We start from the raw sequence: 17,167 nt of genomic DNA, 5'->3' as shown, positions 1-17,167 counted from the left end.
TGTCAAACAATGTAAGCTTGTCTTTATAAGCCTTCCATGTAATTCTAAAACATGTAACAGTTTGAGAACCATTATGCTAGGTTATTTCATTGATATTAAAAATAAAAAGCTATTCTTCTTTTTTCCTTTTGAGACAGGGTCTCACTCTGTTTCCCAGGCTGGAGGGCAGTGGCATGATCATGGCTGACTACTCGCCTGGACCTCCTGGACTCAAGCGATCCTTCCACCTCAGCCTCCCAAGTAGCTGGACTACAGGTGTGAGCAATCACTCCCGGCTAATTTTGTTTATTATTTGTGGAGATAAGGTCTCACTATATTGCCCAGGCTGGTCTCAAACTCCTGGGCTCAAGATATCCACTTGTCTCAGCCACTCAAAGTGTTGGGATTACCAGTATGAGCCATTGTGCCCAGCCAAAAGGCTATTCAATGATCATGAAGTTGTAATCTTCAAGGAAAGCAAAGGAAACGATCCCTTAATTTAAAATAGACAAACATTAGTAAGCTAAGTGTGTCTTTACCCTTTCTCTGCTTTGAATTTTAAGTCCACCCAGGTGGAGCCCCATTACTTCTGGTCTTTCTAACAAGCAATAAAATAATGGCATTTAAAAGCCACATATCCACACTATTAAATGCCTAGGCAACATTAGGTAGCTTAAATAATTTAGGGTTGCACAACACATTACGTGGAAGCTCAGCAGGCAATCGTAAATTAAGTAAAATCAATTCAAGTAGGTGTTTAAATGAAGTTCAAAATGCTAAAAGAAATTCAGCTTAAAAAATAATTGCAATGGAAGATAAAGTCTGACAAAGAAAATTCTAATTACTTTGTTGTCATTTGCAAACTTTATCCCCATCCAAGGCAATCACATGTTTTTCATTAGGTACACAGGAAATAATGCTGCATTCACACAATTCTGCCTGTATGCCAGTTGGGTAGTTGGGAAAGATTTTATATACCGCCAAAATAAAATGCTGGTAGTCTAATAAACTCTAGGTACTTGTTTTTAGAGTTTCCTAAGTATATTCAGCCACTAAATACCAGAATTTAAATAGAAGTAATTTATCCAGGTATTCAATTATATGACAGACCAATTATAGTGAAACCTGTACCAATCTCTGGTCTTCAAGGATCCATTTATCTTGCTTTCAGTTTCTAAAAGGTGAATAATTTTCACAATCTCAGAGTTCTTTCAATTGTATTTCTGAATTACCACATGAAAAAACCTAGACTTTCAATTTGTAAATCTAGGATCATGTCATTCCTCTGTTTAAAACCTTCAAGTGTTGTTAGATTTGGAATAAAATCCAAATTTCTCATTATGGCCTACAAGTCTGCATTATTAGGCCTTTGCCAGCCTTTCCCCCTTGGTCATGATTCTCCAGCCACACCTTCTTTCAATACAGGAAAAACATGCTAAACTCTTCCCTGCCTCAGAGCTTTGCTGCTACATTCCTTTCCCTCTGCCATATATGGCTGCTTCTCCCACTCTCTTCTTTCAGGTCTCAGCATAAACTACACGTTTTCAGAAAGCCCTGGTCACCCTGTCTAAAATAGGGTGAATTCCTTCACACCCTTTCACAATTTATTATTTACATGATCACTGTGTGCTACCCCCACTCTCTATTGTACTATAATTTATGTGAAGGCAGGAATGGAGTTGCTCACCACTGTATACCTAGTCTGGTGTCTGGAATAGACTAGGTGATCAGGAAATAAAAGAACTGAATAAATAAAGAGCCAAAGTACATTCTTTGAAGCAGAATGACAAGTAAAAATATATCTTTTTAGTCATGTCACATAGTAATGTTTTGGTCAGTGACAGACCACATACACAAAGCCTAGATGTGTGATAGGCTGAACCACCTAGGTTTGTGAAAGTATACTCTATATTGTTTGCACAATGACAAAATTGCCTAATGACGCATGTCTTAGAACCCCATAGTTAAGTTTCATGTGATGCATTTATACATATAGTACATAGACACAGTCTTGAATTATATTGTGTCTCCTACATTTCTCAATTCTTTAGAGCTTGTCCGGAGGTTATTGTAGGAGGCAAAGCTACTCATATAGCCTTAACTAAAGAACAGTCCCCCTCCAACTAAAAAGGTGGTATTTTCAGGGCCAAATCAGCCCTAAAGAGTCAATAGTCAGATCGCTCTAGTATCTAAGGTTACCTGACTTCCCTCTGCTGTATTTTGTCTCTAAAGGCAGAGGCTCCATAGAATTTAGTATTTTTCTATGTACCCAATAAACACATGGAAAATAATCTAAAACTGTTTAATGAAAATGCATGTAACATTAATAACAACGGGAAGCTTCTTAGTAACCTTTGAAGTATATGACTTTTTCCGTTTTGAGCCTGCTTTTTCATTCTTTCTTTTGCCTTTTCCATCTTCTTCTACTCTATCACCTTCTTCCTCACTGCTTGCATCTGCAGTATTTCCACCTTCTCCCTCAGTTTCTGAAGAGCTCTGTTGCTGAATTGCCTAAGAAATAATAAAATATTAACTCATTACATTTTTGAAAAAATAGCAAAGAACAAACACTGAAAAGAACTACTCTGTTTTAATTCGAAAGGGTTCCACTTACTTGGAAGATTGTGAAAAACAAAGGGCTGTCAAACTGAATTTTCCAATGGACACTTGATCTGAACCCTTCTGATTAAGAATTACATTTAATCCAAAATGCTATTGGAGTCAAAAAGAATTCTGACTTCAAGGTAACTACTATTAGTAGAAAGGACATATAAGAAAGATCTGAAAGAGTATTAAAACCAAAGAAATGAGATATAGCAAGTGACAACGAAGTAAACCATTACCTGGTATCCAGTAAACTTTACTCCTGGGTTATTTTCTATTTCCCACAATCCTTCATTAAATCCTTTCCGTTTGTTTGACTTTCCAAACTTGTCTTTGTACTCCTTATATGGAAAAAGGTCTTTGGGACCTAGAAATGCACTGCAGAGATATATTAGAAATATAATTGACACACTGACCTTCAGAGGTAAGATATTTTAAATATCAGTATCAATGAAGATGTCAGAGCATATCATAGCAAACAAATGTAAAGTACATACACACCCTTCAAGTTAGGCACATATTACAAGGTGTTTTAGACACATACTTCAAGGCAGAAAAAATGGATAGTTAAGCCTACAGCCACCTGAATTGTGCTACTTTGATTTTAAATTATCAATATCTTCATTTAAAAACCAATTTTTAGTTACATAAGTAGAACTAAATATGTCTACTTTGGCCACTTAAATCATCATCTTAAACTAAGATTTATCTATGCTAATGTTACCACAGGTAAGGGTTTTATGAAATTCACAGTAAAAATATAAATACTAGAATGAAAAAAAGATTTTAATTCTCTATATAGTACTTCCCCACTTAACTGTGGTTTTGCCTTCTGTGGTTTTAGTTACCCATGGTCAACTGTGGTCCAAATATAGTCAATGGAAAATAAACAATTCTTAAGTTTTAAATATTACACCCCTCTGAGTAGTGCGATAAAATCTCACGCCCACTCCATCCCACCTGGGACATAAATCATCCCTTTGTCCAGCATATCCATCATATATGCACTACCTGCCCACTAGTTACTTAGTAGCTATCTCTGTTATCAGATGGAAAAATCATAGTATATATAGGGTTCATACTATCCATGGTTTTAGGCATCCAATGGAGGTCTTGGAATGTATCCCCTACAGATAAAGCAGGTACTACTGTATTACGGTAGTATATTTATTCACTATTCTTTCTTTCTTTTTTTCTGAGATGGAGTTTTGCTCTTGTTGCCCAGGCTGGAGTGCAATGGTATGATCTCAGCTCACTGCAACCTCCATCTCCCAGGTTCAACCGATTTTCCTGCCTCAGCCTTCCAAATCTGGGATTGCAGGCATGCTCCACCACACCCGACTAATTTTGTATTTTTAGTAGAGACGTGGTTTTGCCACATTGGTCAGGCTGATGTTGAACTCCTGACTTCAGGTGATCCGCCTGCCTTGGCCTCCCAAAGTGCTGGGATTACAGGCATGAGCCACCGTGCCTGGCCTATTATTTCTATAAATTAAAAAATCATGTTAGTGTTTAATGAGGCACTAAGTAAGGAAAAAATTAGAAGTGACAAAGCAGATAGACTCTTATCCAATTTTAACCACATCCTAAATCAATCATAACCAAGAAAAAAAAAAAGAAATTAGAACAAATTCTGAATCTAATAGATCTGAGCATTCAAATCAGAGTCTTTAGCATTAGGCCACAGTTCTGGCTGACACCCCTAGAGCTTACTTTTCAAACTGAGATTCACATATTCCTTCATTCGACAAGACAACACTGATTGAACATTTGTTAATACAATGTGTCAGGCACTATTCCAGAGGAGCTACAGGGAACAAAGAGACAAACATCTCTGTTTTCTTGGAGCATATGTTATAGTGGCAGGGGTGGGGGCCTGGACAATAGAAAGATAAATAAAATATATAGTATGTGTGCTAAAAAAAAAAAAGCAGAGAAGGATGGGAAGAATAGGAGGTGGATTTTATTATTATAGATATACAGATCAAGGAAGGCAAAGGGAACAGCTAAGTACAGAAGAAAGAAAGTGAAGGAACAACTCATGCAGTTACCTGGAGAAGAAAAGAACAGGTTGAAGAAACAGCAGTACAAAGTCCCTGAGGTGGGAGAGGAAGAGTGCCTCATAAGTTTGAGAAACAGAAGAGGTCAGTGTGGCCAGAGTGAAATGAGTGACACACTCATTTCTGGACGACCAGTGTGAGAGAGGTTAACAGAATGGGGGCACAGATTATTTAGGGCCTTGAGGGCCACTATAAAGGCTTTGAGTGAGATGGGAAGCCATTAAAGGTTTTGAGAAGAGAAGTGGCAATTTATGTTTTAATAGGATAACTTTGGCTGCTGTACTGAAAACAGACTGAAGACTTAGTTGCTACAGTAGAAGCAGGGAGACTAATTAGAAGGCTTCTGAAGTAATGATGGTGACTTGAACCAGGGTGTAAACAGTACTGCTGGTAAGAAATGGTCAGATCCTGAATTCATTCTCAAGAAAGAGCATCAAGATTTGTTGATGGGCTGGATATGGCATATGTGAGAAAGGGTGGAGGAGTTGAGGATAGCTCCAAGGTTTTTTTGCTTTTGTTTTTGTTTGTTTTTTTGAGACACAGTCTCACTTTGTCGCCAGGCTGGAGTGCAGTGGCATGATCTCGGCTCACTGCAACCTCAGACTCCCTGGTTCAAGCGATTCTTCTGCCTCAGCCTCCTGAGTAGCTGGGATTACAGGCGTGTGTCACCATGCCCAGCTAAGTTTTGTATTTTTAGTAGAGACAGGGTTTCACCATGTTGGCCAGGATGGTTTTGATCTCCTGACCTCATGATCCGCCCACCTCGGCCTCCCAACGTGCTGGCATTACAGCCGTGAGCCACCGCGCCCGGCCATCTCCAAGGTTTTAGACTGAGAAATAAGACGGAGTTGGTATTTACCAAAATTGAAATATTTTTGGGGGGAACAATATTTGGGGGCAAAAAACTCAAGTTTTGAATTTAAAATCCAAAATTTAAAATCCAGTTAAGACATCCAAGTGAAGATGTCAGGCAGTTGGAGAGAGGACTCTGGAGTAGAGGGGAAAGGTGTAAGCCAGAGATGTAAACTTGGAAATTATCAGTAAAGAGAAGATACTGAAAGCTTTCAGACAAGAGGTTAACAGTTTACTACTGATCTCTGTAAATTCCATTTTCTGCCTGGGTCTCAGTGTTGATCCCTCCTCGCATTGTCCAGCTGATCAAAACCTTCAAGTTCATTAAAACACCTGGGTAAGCTTGCTGACCCCAGAGCGGTTTAAGAAGCACCAAACTTTTCCTTAGTATTCACCTTTCACTGCTCAGTCAGCATGATTCCACCTCATTGAACCCAGAAATAATTTGTTACATTACTGGACATCTTAATAAAAAAAAGTCAAAGTCTTGCCTGATAAACTGAACACAATAAATGGACTTTGTGTATGGCAACTTCACTTTTAGAGGAATTTGTCATGAATTATTAGACACTAGCTTTTGACCTTCCCCAGTCTTTGACACTATGCTTAAGAAATAACTGTGGGCTAAGGTGCCTGGTATTCACATCAGCTACTTGATGCTAACCAGAGCTTGCCCATACTTATTTTTTTGGGCAGGGGAGAAAGGGTCTCTCACTGTAGCTTTGGCTTCCAGGCTCAAGTGATCCTCCCACCTCAGCCTCTTAAGTAGCTAGGACTACAGCCACCACGCCTGGCTAATGTTATTTTTTGTAGAGACAGGATCTCACTATATTGCCCAGGCCAGTCTCGAACTCCTGAGCTAAAGTCATCCTCCTGCCTTGGCCTCCCAAAGTGCTGGTATTACACGCATGAACCACTGCACTCAGCTGCCTATACTGTAATAATGCCACAAGGGTCAGGGCTAATGGTCATTATTTTTTGACGAAAGAGTTAACAATTTTTGCCTTCTTTATTTTTATCTTGTCCCACTTTTGGATACCACTTTTGTATGTACGAGATGGATGTCTTCATGCTACAGAGAACAGAAAGCATTCTTTTTATGAATAAATGATACATTTTTACTAGCATTCCGCAGGAATGACTTTAACTGACAACTGGCCTTATTAGCTAGTGCTGGCAAGAGGGAGCCTGAATGAACTATTCTAAAACAAGTTGTAATTTTTTGATAAACAACCCTGTTTTTTCTGGATTACAGATGATTGTATAAATCAAATCCTCTCTCAATTGGTTAACTGCATATGTTTTAAAATTTTTTAAGCATAGAAAAGAAAATACATTTTTTCAAAGCTAAATGCACTGAGGATGACATATTTTTCCATGTTAAGGATTCCTTGAAAATTGTCTAGACTAAAACTACTGGGTTTATGTTACACGAAGCAGAAGAACTTGGGGTTCCAGTCACCTATCTCAGAATAAGAACAGATTCAAAATCATGTTCTGAGGAAAATTCTGGTGCTGCCTAGGGTACTCCTTTAGCTGAACCAAACATAGCCTTCTTGTTAAGCTCACATCACTTTTCACATATCTCCCCTGCATCATTTAACTAATTTTAATTTAATCAACAGCTATTTTTTAAACACCTACTATGGGCCAGGCACTGTGTTAAGCACTGCGTAAGTAAGAGTAAGAAACACTGACATAATTTCTGCCTTTGGAGAGGGTGAACATTCATACTTGCTATGGCAAGTATAATCTCAGGTTTACGGACACCCAATACTTAGTAACTAAGTTCAACAGAACCAATGTTATGACAGGTTTTTTTGAAGTTCATTCTCCCCCAGGTATTTTTAAATCTGCCTCTGGATGATCAAACCAGCAAAAAATCACATATGGACTACAGTACAACCAGATCACTTGGAGATGGGGTCTAAAAAAATCAAACCAATGGTACAAAAACAAAATGGGGAGGGGGAAATAAGGAAAATGCAAAAATATGCATCACAGAGCCCTATGCATTTATTATAGGTAAAACTTATTTCTAAGCTTTCTAGAAACCTCTCTAAGGAGGAAAACATGATCAGTTACATAGTCCATAATGTCTATTACATAAAAATAATATAAAAGTAAATAAAACTTCCTGAAACTACAATTATTTCTCACATGAAAAAAAATTTGTCTTGAGAGGCTTCTCCTGACTCTTTCAAGATAAGAATGAGGAAGATGTTGGGTGGCAGAGACAACAAGCTAACAAAGTTCATGCTAGGCTCTACTAACATTCAGATGAACATAAGTGATGACCCTGAATTTGAAGACTTTAAAATTTTGTGACAGTTTTTAGCTTTTCTCCACATTTCCAATTTCTGTTCCATTTGTTTTCTTGTTGTAAATAACCATATCCATTCCCAGTGTGTCAAAGATTGCCAACTATTCCACAGTATTCATGCTCTTCTTTTTTCCTATACTGGATAAAGCAGGGTACAGAGTTGCCCAGCTAGAGACTATTTCTCAGCTTTCCTTGTAGCTAGATGTGGCCACATGACCAAGTTCTTGTCACTAGAATGAATGCAAGTGTAAATGATATACAGTAAGTCCACACTTAACGTTGATAGGTTTTTGGAAACTGTGACAACACTGAACAAAAAGATGTTAGTTGACAGCCTGCTGTCTGATGTTTCCTTTAAAGTTGCAGTTTCCAGGAATCTATCCACTTAAGTGAAGACCTACTGTATGTAACTTCCTTGTCATTTTCTTACAAGGAACTACTTGTTCTTCACCTCTTCTCTTTCCTCCTTCCCACTGCCTGCAAGATGCACGTGTGTTGCTGAGTCAGTTTTTTTTTGTTTGTTTGTTTTAGCACTCAATGACATGACAGGAAAACAGAAGCAGCTCGGGTCCCTAGAGCAAAGTAGTCTACCTACCCCCATCTACCTGCCTACCTCTGAATTATTTCAAAAGAAAGAAATAAACTTCTATATTATTTGAGACATTGTATTTCTAGGTTCCTTTATTACATCAGTGTAGTCTGTACACCAACAAATACAGTTAGAAAACCTAAAAAAGGTGGTATATTTCCTTGAGGGCCCAACAAGCTGAAAGAGCCTGAGAGAACATAACTTTGTTCTCTGAAACATGAATGGAAAAAATTTCTCTGGAAGGGAAATATATAAGAGCAACACAAGAAATTACTGGGAGTGGTATAGAAACCATTCTAGGACTTAAAAGTGTCCTAGAGGAGACTTCTGGGTGATGACCAACATTTAAGCAGAAACACAAATGATACTCAAAAGTAAGGATATGGTTTTAGTCATAAAGACTTCTATCACGAAAACTATTTACATTAAGAAAAATACATTGTTTGGTAATTTTATATAATTGATTATAATGATTTTAACAAGATGTAAGATGTCAGAGATCATCCATAACAATGTAGCATAGCAGAGTCAAGTTAGAGCTGTTGGAACTATTTTTGCTAACTTACGTTTCATGGGTGCCAAAAAAGAAGATAGGATACTTGTTTGCTGGAGGCTTCACAGCTCCCTCTGGGAGTTCATCAATCTATGAAAGACAAATTTAGTTACTGAGTGAGTGGTTACCATAAATACAATGTGAGCATTGTTCTGATAATTTACTGCTAATTTCAAAATAAAATCAATCAAAACTCAAATAGTTTTTCAGAACTTTAGAAAATGATTCTATTCCTATTTGGCCCACCACATGGAAGTCAACTCTAGGAATGGATTGCAACCATTATAATAATTTACAAGCAGGAACGAAAACTACTCATTTCCTTTGACTCAACAGAATCACTCCGGGGAATCTGTCCTAGTGAAAAACTAGAGTAACAACAACAACAAAAAGAACATCAAAAGATGTACTTCTTTTGAGTAATGGTGAATACATATACATCCCTAGAAACATAAATAATGCATAACAGAATTATAAAAATTTAACTTGACTATTATGCAGTCATTAAAAGACATCATCTCTTGCCTGGACTACAAGTCTCTCCTCCCACCCATTTAAAGTGGAATTCCCTTTGAAAATGCACATCTGATTATGTCACTTCCTTACTTCAAATCTGTCTATAGCTTCTCATTGCTTACAGCATTCCTAGCTGTACATCTGACTTACTTATGGAGCTTTAAAAAAATAAAGATATGGCCAGGCGTGGTGGCTCATGCCTGTAATCCCAGCACTTTGGGGGACTGAGGTAGGCGGATCACGAGGTCAGGAGATCGAGACCATTCTGGGTAACACAGCGAAACCCCATCTCTACTAAAAATACAAAAAATTAGCCAGGCGTGGTGGCAAGTGCCTGTAGTCCCAGCTACTTGAAAGGCTGAGACAGGAGAATGGTGTGAACCCGGGAGGTGGAGCTTGCAGTGAGCCAAGATCGTGCCACTGCACTCCAGCCTGGGCAACAGAGTGAGACTCCATCTCAATAAATAAATAAATAAATAAATAAATAAATAAATAAAGATATTTCAGCCCTTCCTCAGATATACCAATTCTTATTTATAGCTGAGGTTGAGAATCTCTGATAGGATAAAGTCAAAATTCCTCAGAATAGTATATAATTACACATACATTATTCCTTAGAATGTTTCAAGAAACAGTTTTGATCAGTCTAAACTCCTGTCACTTTTCTCTCCTCATGCCATGATTCGGCAGTGTGAAACTGCATGGAGTTGTTTATAAGCATGCTATTTTCTTTCATGTAGCCTTCTCTGATGGTTGAACTTCTCATCTTTCAGACATATAATGTTCAATTACAAAAGTGAGTATTTACAAGAAGAAAATAAACCACAAAAAAACTGCCAGAACTTTTCTTCTGAGATGTCATCAGGCAAGTTCCCAGAAATGCTTACACAGAAATGCTTTCTGGTTTATACCCCAGCTTCCCCTCTCTACTTCAATCATGACAACTCCCAGCATTCACAGGCATCTAGCAACTGGGGAACCCTGAAATTTAAGTTTCATTAGCTTCATGGTAAATCCATCTCTGCATGTCACTCTCTCGAAGCAGGATCTATGTGCAAGTCCTGGGTACAACTCTGTCACTTATTGGCTGTGTGATTTTGGGCCAGTCACTCAACTGCAGTTTCTTTATATCTTCACATGTAACTACTGCCACTCATCATATAGGGTTGCTGTGAGCAAATGAATGGTGGTTTAGAATCTCTAGCACATACTAGCTGCTTAATAAATGACAGGTAGTTGTTAACTGTTAATATTAGCTATCAGAGCCCCTAGAGAAAGAACAGCTCTCCCCATGTGGCTTACAAAACCCTCCACTGCCCGCCTCTAATCGACTGACTTCTCTGACTTTCCCCCATTGTTCCTGTCTGCCCTGTGAAGCCACATGACATGTCTGTGTGCAGACACATTTTAAAAGTCACTTCTTTTGGGAAGCCTTATCACACTGCCCATTGTGGAACTTACTGTTTCACTGCCGTAACTGCTGAATTCTGTATATGCTTCTATTGTTGAACTTTTTACCTAGTGCTACTCTATTTCCAATTTATTCTTCTTTACTAGACTATGAAATTCTTGAATGTGGGAGCCATGTCTTATTAAAAAGTCTGTCCCTACTATGTAGCACAATATCTGGCACATAGTGATTTTTAATCTTTGTTTTCACAATGATAAAAGTTGCTCTAGGTGAGTCAGTGCGTGAGTAGTGAGAGGATGTGAATGCCTAGAACATTACTGTATACCACTGTAGACTTATAAGCACCGTAGACTTATGCTAAATTTATAAAAATAATTTTTCTTTCTTGAATAAATAATTAACCTTAGCTTACTGATTTTTTTTAATAATACTACACACACACACACACACACACACACACACACACACACGCTTGGTGACTTGGAAGTGATCTGTGTGTGCCATTGCTGGGTGCCCTACCCTGCTCCCCTGAGATCTTGGTGCAGTGGGCCTCTCTGCTCAGGCAGATCTCTAGGCAATCAGAGTACCAGCTTGCCTGGATCACCAGCCTGAGTCACTCTACCCCTCCTGTGCAGAGATTTTGGTGTAGGATGGCCTTCTCTACTCCACACCCAGGCAGATCTCCAGGTATCTGGAGCACCCACTCACCTGGATTAGCAGTCTGACCCAACCTACTATTCCTGAGCAGAGATCCTGGTGCAGGGAGGGCCTCTCTGTTCCATGCTCAGGCAGATCTCCAGGCACTTGAAGCACCAGCTTGCCTGAATCGGCAGCCTGAGTTGCTCCATCCCTCCTGTGCAGAGACTGTGGTGCAGGGGGCCCTCTCTGTTTCATACCCAGGCAGATCTCCAGGCATCTGGAACACCCATTCCCCTGGATTAGGCATTTAGGCCACCCTCAATTCCTGGGCAGAGAACTTGGGGCTGAGGAGGCTTCCCAGCTCCATGCCTAGGTATACCTCTGGGTGCTTGGTGGCTGCCCACTGGATTCTCCCTCTGTACTGGTGCTTGTGCCCGCCATTAGGGGACCTACCTGGTCCAGCCCCCCGCTTCATGACCCTCCCACAGTGGTCTGAGGGAGCTCAGACCATTGTGCATTCCACAACTCAGTCCACTGCCTGAGGCAACAGAGAGCTTCCACCAGCAAACAAGGATCAAGTATATACCCAGCCATGTTGACTGCAGCCGGCTCTTACTTATAAGTGCCGTCTACAGGCTTGTAAGTCAAACTGCATAGCTCAATGTAAAACCCACCAAAAGAAGTGCATAGGGCTATAAAAGCAAAGCCAAAAAACCCTACCCAGCATACTCTACAGTCATACTCCTTAGAGAGGGGATAAAATGGAAAGGGAAAGAAAATAATAACATCATCGACAAAGAAAGAAAAAGAAAAAAATCCTACCCACACGAAAATAATTACAAAAACTAGAAGTGCCAGCATCTCCAGATGAGAAAGAACGAGTGCAAGAATTCTAGCACCATGAGAACAAGTTGAATGTAATGATACTACCAAAGGACAAAGGTCCCTAACCAAAATGGAAACTTAGGAATGACAGAAAAAGAATTCAAAGCATGGATTGTAAAGAAACTAAATGAGATCCAAGACAAGTTTGAAAATAACATAAAGAAACTTCTAAAACAATCCAGGAAATGAAAAAAGAGATAAATAACTTAGAAATCAGAGCTTCTGGAATTAAAACAAAAAGAATTTCAAAATACAATTGAAAGCTTTAGAAACAGACTGACCAGAGCTGGGCACGGTGACTCAGGCCTGTAATCCCAGCACTTTAGGAGGCCAAAGCGGGCAGATCACGAGGTCAGGAGATCGAAACCATTCTGGCTAACACAGTAAAACCACGTCTCTACTAAAAATACAAAAAATTAGCCAGGCGTGGTAGTGGGCACCTGTAGTCCCAGCTACTCGGGAAGCTGAGGCAGGAGAATGGCATGAACTTGGGAGGCAGAGCTTACAGTGAGCTGAGATCGCGCCACTGCACTACAGCCTGGATGACAGAGCAAGAATCCGTCTCAAAAAAAAAAAAAAAAAAAAAAAAAGAAATAGACTGACCAAGCAGACCAAAGAATTTCAGAGCTTTGAAGACTGGTCTTTTGAACTAGCCCAGGCAGACAAAAATAAAGAAAAAATAATTATAAAAAATGAACAGTCTTTGAGAAATACGGAATTATATAAAATGACTAAACCCATGAATTATTGACACTCCTAAGAGAGAATAAGAAAAAGGAAACAACCAGGAAAATATATTTGAGGAAATAATTCAATAAAATTTCCCAAATATTAGTAAAGAAGTAGACATGCAGATGCAAGAAATCCAGAGAACACTGGTGAAATACTATACAAAATGAACATCACCAAGGCAGACAGTCATTAAACTGTCCAATGTCAACTCAAAGGAAAAACATTGAAGGCAGCTAGAGAAAAAGGGCAGATTATGTAAAAAGGAAACCCCATCAGGCTAACAGCAGATGTCTCAGCAGAAACCTTAGAAGCCAGGAGAGACTGGTGGCCTATTTCCAGCATTCTAAAAAGAAAATAAATTCCAAACAATAATTTCATATCCTCCCAAACTAAATTTCATGAGCAGAAATAAAGGAGAAAGAAAATATTTTCCAGAGGCCGGGCGCGGTGGCTCACGCCTGTAAACCCAGCACTTTGGGAGGCCGAGGCGGGCGGATTACAAGGTCAGGAGATCGAGCCCATCCTGGCTAACACGGTGAAGCTCCATCTCTACTAAAAATACAAAAAATTATCTGGGTGCAGTGGCGGGCGCCTGTAGTCCCAGCTACTCGAGAGGCTGAGGCAGGAGAACAGCGTGAACCCGGGAGGCGGAGCTCGCAGTGAGTGGAGATCGTGCCACTGCACTCCAGCCTGGGCGACAGAGTGAGACTCCATGTCCAAAAAAAAAAATATATATATATATATATATTCCAGACAAACAAGTGCTAAAGGAATTCGTTACTACTAGAGCAGTCTTAGAAGAGATCCTTAAGGAAGTTCTAAACATGGAAACAAAATAATACCTGTTACCAGAAAAACACACTTGGGTACATAGCCTGCAGACCCTATAAAGAAACCACACAATAGAAAGTACAAAACAACTATATTAGTCTGTTCCCACATTGCTATAAAGAACCACCCGAGACAGGGTGATTTATAAAGAAACGTGGTTTAACTAGCTCATGGTTCTGCAGGCTGTACAGCAAGCATGGCTGCAGGGGGCTTACAATGCCTCAGGAAACTTACGATCATGGTGGAAGGTGAAGAGGAAGGAGGCACATCTTACATGTTCAGAGCAGGAGCAAGAGAGAAAAGGGGGAAGGTGCTACACACTTTTAAAGAAGATCTCATGAGAACTCACTCACTATCACAAGAACAGCAAAGAGGAAATCTAATCCCATGATCCAATCACCTCCCACCAGGCCCCTCCTCCAACACTGGGATTATAATATGACATGAGATATGGGCAGGGACACAAATCAAACCATATCAGCAACGTACAACTTCATGATATAATCAAAACCTTGCATATCAAGATTAACAATGAATGTAAATGGTCTAAATGCCCCTCTTAAAAGGCACAGAGTGGCAAGTTGGATAAGAAAACAAGACTTATCTGTCACCTGTCTTCAAGAGACCCATTTTAGATGTAACGACACCCATAAGCTCAAACTAAAGGTTTGGAAAAAGATCTACCATGTAAATGGAAAATATAAAAGAGCAGGAGTTGCTATACTTAGATAAAACAGACTTTACATCAACAACAGTAAAAAAAAAAAAGGACAAAGAAGTCCAAGTGCGATGGCTCACGCCTGTAATCTCAACACTTTGGCAGGCCGAGGCAGAGGGATCACCTGAGGTCAGGAGTTTGAGACCAGCCTGGCCAACATGGTGAAACCCTGTCTCTACTAAAAATACAAAACAATTAGCTGGTGTGGTGGCGGACACCTGTAATCCCAGCTATCTGGGAGGCTGAGGCAGGAGAACTGCTTGAGCCCAGGAGGCAGAGGTTGCAGTCAGCCAAGATTGCACCACTGCACCTCTAGGCCTGGGTGGCAAAGTGAGACTCCATCTCAAGAAAAAAACAAAAAAAGTCCAAAGAAGGGCAGTACATCACGAAGAGTTCAATTCAACAAGAAGGTTTAACCATTCAAAATATGTACATGCCCGACATTGGAGCACCCAGATTCGTAAAATCAGAACTTCCAGACCAATGAAAAGACAGCCACACGATCACAGTGGGAGACTTCAACACCCCACTGTCAGCATGACAGCATTAGATAGATCATCAAGGTAGAAAACTACAAAGAAATTCTGGATTTAAACTCAATAGACAACCACAGAATATTCATTCTTCTCATCTGCACACAGAACATACTCCAAGATAGATCACATTCTTGGCCATAAAGCAAGGCTCAACAAACTAAAAAATAAAAGATAAAGAATCATACTGGCCGGGCGCAGTGGCTCAAGCCTGTAATCCCAGCACTTTGGGAGGCCAAGACAGGCAGATCACGAGGTCAGGAGATCGAGACCATCCTGGCTAACAAGGTGAAACCCCGTCTCTACTAAAAAATACAAAAAACTAGCCGGGCGGGGTGGCAGGTGCCTGTAGTCCCAGCTACTCGGGAGGCTGAGGCAGGAGAATGGCGTAAACCCGGGAGGCGGAGCTTGCAGTGAGCTGAGATCCGGCCACTGCACTCCAGCCCGGGCGACAGAGCAAGACTCCGTCTCAAAAAAAAAAAAAAAAAAAAGAAGTGAATTAAGGTGACATTATAACCAATTCCACAGAAATGCAAAAGATCCTCAGACTATTATGAGCACCTCTATGCACACAAACAAGAAAATCTAGAAGAAACAGGTACATTCCTGGAAAGATTCAATCAGGAAGAAATTGAAACACTGAACAGACCAATACTGAATCCTTAAGTTGAATCAGCAATAAAAAACCTACCCCAAAAAAGTCTCAGACCAGATGGATTCACAGTCAAATTCTACCAGATGTACAAAGAACTGTACCAATTCTATTGAAACTAATCACAGAAATTGAGGAGGAATGCCTCCCCAACTCATTGTACAAAGCCAGCATCATCCTAATACCAAAACCTGGCAAAGACACAACAAAAGGAAAAAACTACAGGCCAATATCCCTGATGAAAACAGATGCAAAAATCCTCAACAAAATACTAGCAAACCGAATTCAACAGCACATCAAAAAGTTAATCCACCACGATCAAGCAGGTTTCATTTCTGGGATGCAAGGTTGGTTCAACATATAGAAATCAATAAATGTGATTCACCACATAAACAGAACTAAAAACAAAAGCCACATGATCAAGTCAAAAGACTCAAACACTTTTGATAAAATCCCTTCATGATCAAAACCCTCATGAAACTAGGTACTGAAGGAACATACCTCAAAATAAGAGCCATATATGATAAACCCACAGCCAATATCATACCAAACAGGTAAAAACTGGAAGCATGCCCCTCAAGAATTGAACAAGACAAAGATGTCCACCTTTACCACTCCTATTCAACATAGTACTGGAATGCTAGCCAGAGCAATCAGGCAAGGAAAGAAATTAAATAAGGCAAATAAGAAAAGAAGAAGTCAAAATTATCTCTCTTCACTGACAACAGAGTCTGTATCTTAAAAATCCTAGGCCAGGCTCACACCTGTAATCCCAGCACTTTGGGAGGCCGAGGCGGGAATGTAACTTGAGATCAGGAGTTAGAGACCAGTCTGGTCAACATGCTCAAACCCTGTCTCTACTAAAAATACCAAATTTAGCTGGGAGTGGTGGCACGTGCCTGTAATCCCAGCTACTTGGGAGGCTGAGACACGAGAATCGCTTGGCTGAGACACGAGAATCGCTTGAGCCCGGGAGGCGAGGTTGCAGTGAGCCGAGATTGCACCACTGCACTCCAACCTGGGCGACAGAGCAAGAGTCCATCTCAAAACAAACAAACAAAAATCCCCAAAGACTATCAAAAGGCTCCTGGTAATTGATAAGTGACTTCAGTAAAGTTTCTGGATACAAAATCAATGTACAAAAATCAGTAGAACTTCTATATACCAATAACATTCAAGCTGAGAGCCAAATCAAGAATGCAATCCTGTTTACAACAGCTGCACAAAAAATAAAACACCTAGGAATACATCTAACCAAGGAGGTGAAAGATCTCTACAAGGAGAACTACA

General features: G+C 39.9%; 2 protein-coding genes across 6 annotated transcripts in view; one reads left to right on the top strand and one right to left on the bottom strand.

The window, feature by feature from the left end:
• Positions 1-1,317, top strand: part of TM6SF1 (transmembrane 6 superfamily member 1) — a 49,026-nt gene extending 47,709 nt beyond the window's left edge. For all 4 annotated transcript variants that reach the window (XM_077940134.1, XM_028851248.2, XM_077940132.1 and 1 more), the window contains one exon: positions 138-1,317. In XM_077940134.1, coding sequence (XP_077796260.1) covers positions 138-482 — 345 coding nt within the window. In that variant the 3' untranslated portion in view covers positions 483-1,317. The remainder of the gene's footprint in view (positions 1-137) is intronic.
• HDGFL3 (HDGF like 3) overlaps positions 1-17,167 on the bottom strand; it is an 80,819-nt gene that overhangs the window by 17,913 nt on the left and 45,739 nt on the right. For both annotated transcript variants that reach the window (XM_077940162.1, XM_077940161.1), the window contains exons 3-5: positions 8,974-9,050; positions 2,823-2,961; positions 2,332-2,490 (exon numbers count right to left, since the gene is read on the bottom strand). In XM_077940162.1, coding sequence (XP_077796288.1) covers positions 2,332-2,490; positions 2,823-2,961; positions 8,974-9,050 — 375 coding nt within the window. The remainder of the gene's footprint in view (positions 1-2,331; positions 2,491-2,822; positions 2,962-8,973; positions 9,051-17,167) is intronic.

This window comes from Macaca mulatta, chromosome 7 (assembly GCF_049350105.2).
Source record: "Macaca mulatta isolate MMU2019108-1 chromosome 7, T2T-MMU8v2.0, whole genome shotgun sequence".
NCBI lineage: Eukaryota > Metazoa > Chordata > Mammalia > Primates > Cercopithecidae > Macaca > Macaca mulatta.
The sequence above is the reverse complement of the archived record's forward strand: the minus strand, read 5'-3'. Positions and strand labels throughout refer to the sequence as shown.